Source organism: Bactrocera tryoni, unplaced genomic scaffold (genome assembly GCF_016617805.1).
Source record: "Bactrocera tryoni isolate S06 unplaced genomic scaffold, CSIRO_BtryS06_freeze2 ctg7180000189099_QRY, whole genome shotgun sequence".
Lineage (NCBI taxonomy): Eukaryota > Metazoa > Arthropoda > Insecta > Diptera > Tephritidae > Bactrocera > Bactrocera tryoni.
In genome coordinates this window covers 1-8,924 of record NW_024393910.1, presented here as the reverse complement: position 1 = coordinate 8,924, position 8,924 = coordinate 1, and the positions used below count along the sequence as shown (strand labels likewise).

The 8,924-nt window shown below is 34.3% G+C and overlaps 1 protein-coding gene across 1 annotated transcript; it reads right to left on the bottom strand.

The window, feature by feature from the left end:
* Nucleotides 1-799: 799 nt before the first annotated feature.
* Nucleotides 800-1,264, bottom strand: LOC120779338. Its single transcript, XM_040111537.1, has one exon. The coding sequence runs from the start codon at nucleotides 1,262-1,264 to the stop codon at nucleotides 800-802; it is 465 nt and encodes a 154-aa protein (XP_039967471.1).
* Between the last annotated feature and the right edge of the window lie 7,660 nt (nucleotides 1,265-8,924).

Sequence of the window (8,924 nt, the reverse complement as noted above, 5' to 3'; positions counted from 1 at the left end):
CTGATGCCTTCTCTGTATAATATATACATTAGAAACCAATGATGATAGCGGAATTAATCTTTACACAAATACGGTATTTGAAAAATATGTAAATGACTGATAATGAAATCTCGATTATCACTTTATCGTGCGAGAGTATAAAATGTTCGGTGACACCCGAATTTAGCCTTTCCTTACTTGTTTTTGTTTTTTTTGTAACGCGTACGTTTGCTTATTATTTGCTCGTAATCCGCTTCGACAAGGCGTGTTCGATTGGCAATTGGTGGCACAAACGCACACTCGAAATTTTTTCAATATTTTTCTAAGTGGCGCTGAGATTTTTTTGCTTATGTGTCTCTTTTTGGACTTAGTGTTTTTTTAAACTTTTTTACTTTGCCGTTAATTGCTTAGCGCGTTTCTAATTGCTACCGTACGCTTTGAGTAGCACACTAGTAATTTTTGTATTTTTTTTTTTGGTTTTGGTCCAACAGGAGTTTCACGATTCTCCTGGCAGGATCGCCAATTAAAAACTCCGTTTAGTTCTCGTGGGCAACTACGGGCAACTGCCTCGTTTTCTTTATTATCTTTTCTTAAATAAGGACTGTACCGAAAAGAAACTGCACACAATTTTTTATTTGTAACTTAACGGATTTTATTAATTTGAGCTTGTAACTTTCTTTTAATAACAAATAGAAGAGTTTTTATCCACTTTTAATTAAAACTAGTAAAAAAAAATTATTCTCTTAATTTCTGCCGAATTTTTCGTTTAATTCCCTTCATTAAATTCTGCACACCTTCTTTTGTAACGGCTCGGCTTGCTTTAAGCCAGTTTTTTTTTAAATTCGTTGACGTTTTCGGCAACTCGATGATCCTTTTTCAAATTCCGTTTGACAATTGCCCAATACTTCTCTATCGGGCGAAATTCTGGAGCGTTTGGAGGGTTCTCCTCTTTTTTAACAAAATTGACATTGTTATCCTTCAACAAAGCCAAAGTAGAATGAGCATAGTGCACTGTGGCTAAATCAGGCCAAAATATTGTTGACACGATGTGTTTCTTATAAAATGGTATTAGGCGACGGTTTAGACACTCCTTCTTATAAATGTCGGCCGATATAGTACCCTTTGTGAAAAAAGGAGTGGTCTTAAGGCCACAAGAGCAAATAGCCTGCCAGATGAGTATTTTCTCGCCAAATTTTTCTATTTCAATTGTTGACAATGACTGGTCGACAGTACCATCTTTTTGTTTTGTATAGAATTGGGGACCTGGTAATGTTCTTGAGTCCATTTTTACGTATGTTTCATCGTCCATTATAACACACTCAACAGAATCTTTTAGCAAACGTTCGTACAACTTCCGTAGTCTTGTTTTCCCTATTTTTATTTGTCGTTGACTTTTTTTGGGAATCTTTTTTTTTTATAAGTTTTTAAGTTATTCCGTTGCTTCACTCTTTGAATCACAGTAGCACTCGTTTTAGCTTTTTTCGCCAAATCGCGCACAGATATTGATTTATTTTCGTTTATTAAGGCCAACACATTTGCTTCAAGATTTGGATCACTAGGGCCTTTTTTTCGCCCACTTTTTGATAAATCCTTAAGAGAACAGGTTTCACTGAACTTTATTATAATATTTTTTACACCATTTACACTGACTTTAAACCGTTTTGCAAGCTTTCTATATGAAATGCTTTTTTCAGTGCAGTAATTGTGCACAATTTGCTTACGCACGTGCTCTTTGATTCGACCCATCGCGAAAATGAAATAACAAATAACGAAGAAAGAAAAAACAATAGAAGCAGAACTGATCACGCTTTCTAACGGTACTTACCGCAATGTGATCAACCGGTTAGTTCGTGAGAAATATTGAATTGAAAGTGTGCAGTTTCTTTTCGGTACAGTCCTTACAATATTTTGCTTAAGCCTAGATACAAATATTAATCTTACATTCTAGGAACTATTTCTACAATCCACTTGAGATAGGACATATGTTACAAGTGGAAAGATTCATGTTACAATCTATGAATTACATTTTGGGACCACCTAAGGCGGACAGTAATAGGAAAGTACATATAATGTTTCAATACGGACCGTATGGGTCGTAAGTGTCATGTTACATATTTATGACAGATAAAGAATATGTTCATGTAATATGAACTGGTGGTATTAACTTGTGTACATTTGGCAATCCATATCGAGTTCATTCAAATCATTAGCTTCACATATTAAAGTTATTTAACCTCCTTCATCTTACCGAAATTGGCATAAAGCCAAAACGGCAGTGCATGTGGTAAAATTCTACAATTTTACATTTAGGAAGAAAACCGATTTTCTTGCATATACATACACATTTGGCAATATATGTCGAATGGCTTCAAATTATAAGCTTCACATATTAAAGTTAATTAACCTTCTTCATCTTACAGAAGTTGGCATAGAGCCAAAAGGGCAGTGCATTTGGAAAACTCCAGAATTTGACGTTTCGGTATAAAACTGACTTTCTTGCATGTACACACTTAGAAATCCATATCGAGTTGATTCAAATCATTAGCTTCACATATTAAAGTTATTTAACCTCCTTCATCTTACCGAAATTGGCATAAAACCAAAACGGCAGTGCATTCGGAAAAATTTCCACTATTTTACATTTAGGTATAAAACCGATTTTCCTGTAATTAAACATTTAGCAATCCATATCGAGTTGATTCAAATCATTAACTTTACATGTTAAAGTTAATTAACCTTCGCCATCTTACAGAAGGTGGCATAAAGCCAAAACGGCAGTGCATTTCGAAAAATTTCAGAATTTTACATTTAGGTATAAAACCGATTTTCTTGCATATACACATTTAGAAATCCACACCGAGTTGCTTTAAATCATTAGCTTCACATATCAAAGGTGATTAACCCTCACCATCTTACTCAAGTTGACATAAGACCAAAACGGCAGTGCATTTGGAAAAATTTCATAATTTACATTTAGGTATAAAACCGCTTTTCTTGCATATACACATTTTGCAATCTATGTCAAATGGCTTCAAATCATTAGCTTCATATATTAAAGTTAACTAACCTTCTTCATCTTACTGAAGTTGGCATAAAGCCAAAACGACAGTGCACTTGGAAAAATTTCACAATTTTACATTTAGGTAAAAAACCGATTTTCTTGCATATACACATTTAAAAATTCAAATCAGGTTGCCTCAAATCATTAGCTTAACATATTAAAGTTAATGAACTTTCTTCATCTTACCGAAGTTGGCATAAAACCAAACCGAGAGTGCATTTGGAAAAATTCTATAATTTTACGTTTAGGTATAAAACTGATTTTTCTGCATTTAAACTTTTAGCAATCCATATCGAGTTGATTGAAATCATTAACGTCACTTATTCAAGTTAATTAACCTTCGTCATCTTACAGAAGTTGGCATAAAGCCAAAACGGCAGCGCATTTGGAAAAATTCCACAATTTCACATTAAGGTAAAAAACCATTTTTCTTCCATATACACATTTGGCTATCTATGTCGAATGGTTTCAAATCATTAGCTTCACATATTAAAGTTAATTAACCTTCTTCATCTTACAGAAGATGGCATAAAGCCAAAACGGCAGTGCATTTGAAAAAATTTCAGAATTTTACATTTAGGTATAAAACCGATTTTCCTGCATGTACGCATTTAGAAATCCATATTAAGTTGCTTCAAATCATTAGCTTAATAAATTTAAGTTAATAAACCCTCATCATTTTACTCAAGTTGACATAAAACCAATCCGACAGTGCATTTGGAAAAATTCTACAATTTTACGTTTAATATAAAACCGATTTTCTTGCATGTACACATTTAGAAACACATATGAAGTTGCTTCAAATCATTAACTTTATATATTAAAGTTAATTAACCCTCATCATTTTACTCAAGTTGACATAAGACCATAACGGCAGTGCATTTGGAAAAAACTCCATAATTTTACATTTAGTAATAAAATCGATTTTCTTGCATGTACACATTTAGAAATACAGGGTTACCCACTCGAAGTGTTACCAAATTCAAACTGCTATAACTACCACACTATTAATGACAGCGCGCTTAAATTTACACCAATAACAAATCATTCCATTGTTTACAAGCGTACAAAAACATTTTAGTCTGTGTTGTGTGAAAAAAAAGTTATACGTGATGGAATTTAAACGTAATAGTGTGATTGCTTTATATTTGGCTGGAAAATCACAAGCAGCAATTGTTCGTCAGCTAAAACATCTCGAAGTGAACAAAATGTTTGTGTATCGCACTATAAATCGTTACAATGATACTGGCAGCATCGCAAACGCCATGGAGGTGGTCATAAGAAAACAGCAACATCACCTGAGATGATTCGAAAAGTGAAGGCTCGACTTGAATGAAATCCACGTCGAAGTGGCAATCAAATGGCTAAAGAGCTGAAAATTTCGCAAAGTTCAATGCAACGACTGTTGAAAAATGAGCTAAAGGTCAAGCCTTACAAGTTCCAAAAAGAACACAATCTTACACCGCAGCAAAAAAAAGTTAGACTCGAAAGAGCGAAGGAGTTGTTACACTTGCACGAACGTGGCGAATTTCCGAACATTGTGTTTTCTGATGAAAAGAATTTCCCTATTGAGCAATTCATAAACTCTCAAAATGACCGTGTTTACTTGACCGAACGCACGTACGAGAATTTAAGCCTACGAATGGCCACCCGAAGTAATTTCCCATCACAAGTGATGGTATGGGCTGCCGTGACCGCTGATGGGCGCTCTCCAGTCGTTTTCATCGAGCCGGGTGTTAAAGTAAATGCGACTTATTATCGTGAAAATATCTTGGAAGGTGCTTTAGAGCCGTGGGCACGTAAACACTTCGGCCGGAAAGAATGGACGTTCCAACAAGACTCGGCGCCATCACATAAAGCGAGAATTAACCAAGAGTGGTTAAAAAATAATGTTCCACGCTTCATTTCGTCGACACAATGGCTTTCGAATTCACCAGACGCAAATCCGATGGGCTTTTCCATCTGGTCCATTTTAGAGAGCAAGGTGCGGACTAAAAAATACACCAGTATGTGAATGGGCCAAGATACCACAAGCTCACATTCGTGCAGCATGTAACTCGTTTTTTGACCGTTTGAGGGCCATAGTCAAGGCAAAAGGTGGCCATATCGAGCTAAAGTGAATGGATTCTAAATTTTTGATTATTTTCATACATTTTTGTCATTGAAATCAATAAAAATATTATCAAACTAAAAAATTATAGTCGTTTGAATAGGTAACACTTCGAGTGGGTATAAAGCTGCTTCAAATCATTAACTTTATATATTAAAGTTAATTAACCCTCATCATTTTACTCAAGTTGACATAAAACCAATCCGACAGTGCATTTGGAAAAATTCTACAATTTTACGTTTAATATAAAACCGATTTTCTTGCATGTACACATTTAGAAACACATATGAAGTTGCTTCAAATCATTAACTTTATATATTAAAGTTAATTAACCCTCATCATTTTACACAAGTTGACATAAGATCATAACGGCAGAGCATTTGGAAAAAAATCCATAATTTTACATTTAGGTATAAACCGATTTTCTTTCATGTACACATTTAGAAATGCATATTAAGTTGCTTCAAATCATTAGCTTAACATATTAAAGTCAATTAACCCTCATCATCGTATTCAAGTTGACATAAAGCCATAACGGCAGTGCATTTGGAAAAAAATCCATTATTTTACATTAAGGTATAAAACCGATTTTCTTGCATGTACCCAGTTAGAAATCCATATCGAGTTAATTCAAATCTTAAGCTTAACATATTAAAGTTAACTAACCTTCTTCAAATTATTAGCTTAACATATAAAAGTTAATTAACCCTCATCATCTTACTCAAGTTGACATAAGACTATAACGGCAGTGCATTTGGAAAATTCCAGAATTTTACATTTAGGTATAAAACCGATTTTCTTGCATATACACATTTGGCAATATATGTCGAATGGCTTCAAATCAGTAGCTTCACATATTAAAATTAATTAACCTTCTTAATCTTACAGAAGATGGCATAAAGCCAAAACGGCACTGCATTTGGAAGAAATTCCATAATTTTACATTTAAGTATAAAACCGATTTTCTTGCATGTATACATTTGGCAATCCATATCGAGTTGATTCAAATCATTAGCTTCACATATTAAAGTTATTTAACCTCCTTCATCTTACCGAAATTGGCAAAAAGCCAAAACGGCACCGCATTTAGAAGAAATTAAAATAAAACCGATTTTCTTGCATGTATACATTTGGCAATCCATATCGAGTTGATTTAAATCATTAGCTTCACATATTAAAGTTATTTAACCTCCTTCATCTTACCGAAATTGGCAAAAAGCCAAAACGGCACCGCATTTGGAAGAAATTCCATAATTTTACATTTAGGTATAAAACCGATTTTCTTGCATGCACACATTTAAAAATCCATATCAGTTTGCCTCAAATCATTATCTTAACACATTGAAGTTAATTAACCTTCTTCATCTTACAGAAGTTGGCATAAAGCCAAAACGGCAGTGCATTTGGAAAATTCCAGAATTTTACCTTTAGGTATTAAACCGACTTTCTTGCATGTACACATTTAGAAATCAATATCAATTTGCTTCAAGTTACTAGCTTCACATGTTAAAGTTAATTAACCTTCTTCATCTTACCGAAATTGGCATAAGACCATAACGGCAATGCATTTGGAAAAATTCCACAATTTTACATTTAGCTATAAAACCGATTTTCTTGCATATACACATTTGGCAATATATGTCGAATGGCTTCAAATCAGTAGCTTCACATATTAAAGTTAATTAACCTTCTTCATCTTACAGAAGATGGCATAAAGCCAAAACGGCAGTGCATTTGGAAAATTCCACAATTTTACCTTTAGGTATACAACCGATTTTCCTGCATATACACATTTAGAAATCCTTATCAAGTTGCTTCAAATCATTAGCTTCACATATTAAAGTTAATTAACCTTCTTCATCTTACCGAAATTGGTATAAAGCCAAAACAGCAGTGCATTTGGAAAATTCCAGAATTTTACATTTAGGTATAAAACTGACTTTCTTGCATGTACACACTTAGAAATCCATATCGAGTTGATTCAAATCATTAGCTTTACATATTAAAGTTATTTAACCTCCTTCATCTTACCGAAATTGGCATAAAGCCAAACTGGCAGTGCATTTGGAAAAAATTCCATAATTTTACAGTTAGGTATAAAACCGATTTTCTTGCATGTACGCATTTAAAAATCGATATCAGATTGCCTTAAATCATTAGCTTAACACATTGAAGTTAATTAATTTTCTTAATCTTACCGAAATTGGCATAAAGCCAAACGGCAGTGCATTTGGAAAATTCCACAATTTTACATTTAGGTATAAAACTGACTTTCTTGCATGTTCGCATTTAGAAATCCATATCGAGTTGATTCAAATCATCAGCTTTACATATTAAAGTTATTTAACCTCCTTCATCTTACCGAAATTGGCATAAAGCCAAACTGGCAGTGCATTTGGAAAAAATTCCATAATTTTCCATTTAGGTATAAAACCGATTTTCTTGCGTGTACACATTTAAAAATCCATATCAGGTTGCCTTAAATCATAAGCTTAACACATTGAAGTTAATTAATCTTCTTCATCTTACAGAAGTTGACATAAGGCCATAACGGCAGTGCATTTGGAAAAATTCCACAATTTTACATTTAGGTAAAAAACCGATTTTCTTCCTTGTATATGTAACTCGAAACGCAAACCACCAAAATACCAAGTCAGCATTGTCTGCCTAATATCCGCTTCAGACAATGCTGAACATTAACACCACCCCAATCCATGACCAAAGGCCCGAGTTATGATCCAACGACAAGCAACAACAAACGATACGCACAAGCTACCGTAGCCGTGGGATCCGCTGACGCAGCACAAATATAACGCAAACAAGCGACGACTTACACTACACGCAAGTCGACGTATCGTGGGATTCGCTGACACTGCATCTGACAAAACATAGCAACGACAGCGACGACAGCAGCGACGACGGCAGCGGCAGCGAGGACGGCTTAGGCTTAGACTTAAGAGTAAGAATGTTTTAGAGTTCAGTTCTGATCGAGCCTGAATAAAGCGCACTTGTGCCTAAAAATAATTGGCGCCCAACTGGGTAAAGAAGATACGAAGAATTCTCCAGAAACTAAAAATCACCAAGGTATTTTGCGGTGGAGTGTTTTTAATGACTTCAAAGGGCCCAAGGACTCACAGAGAATCGCTACAATCTTTAAAAACGTATCCTACAAGGACTCCAAAATCCGAGGATTCATCAGAAAGCAGTTTATAATAAAAAACATGTTTCGAGTATTGTAAGTAGAGTGCTCATTAAAAGAAAAACATAATTTCTTTTGAATTAAAACTAAGTTTTCAAAATACACCGAAAAGAATTTATTTTAGAAAATAAGGAGCTAATCATAAAATTTTGTGAAACAAATTTTCCAGAGTTTAATAAAAAAGAAACAGTGTAATCTTTTCTCAAAAACATTCTGTTTAGAAACAGAATTTGTGAAGGAAATTGTAATAAATAACTGAAATTATCTAGCCATGTCAACAAAAGAGTGTGATTGATTGATTCGACTATAGGAACGGTTACAAGTCTATTCAATTTTAATTTCCAAGTCTATGAGTGACTCAAAATTAGAAAACCTCTTAGAAAGAATTGTTAAACTACAGGTGACCAGTAAAATGGATTCAAATCAGGTAACCGCAGTGGTTCAAGCAGCCGTCTCAAGCGCTCTTGAACAACAAAGACAGACTTTCGAAGTTAAGCTCCAACGATTAACGGAGCAAATGACTACATTGACCACTGGTCAAACGCCAAAAATATACCGACCGGTAAAAATATTAC

Excerpts from the sequence above, each read along its gene's own strand:
- LOC120779338 (XM_040111537.1), bottom strand. The coding sequence starts at position 1,264 with ATGGACTCAAGAACATTACCAGGTCCCCAATTCTATACAAAACAAAAA.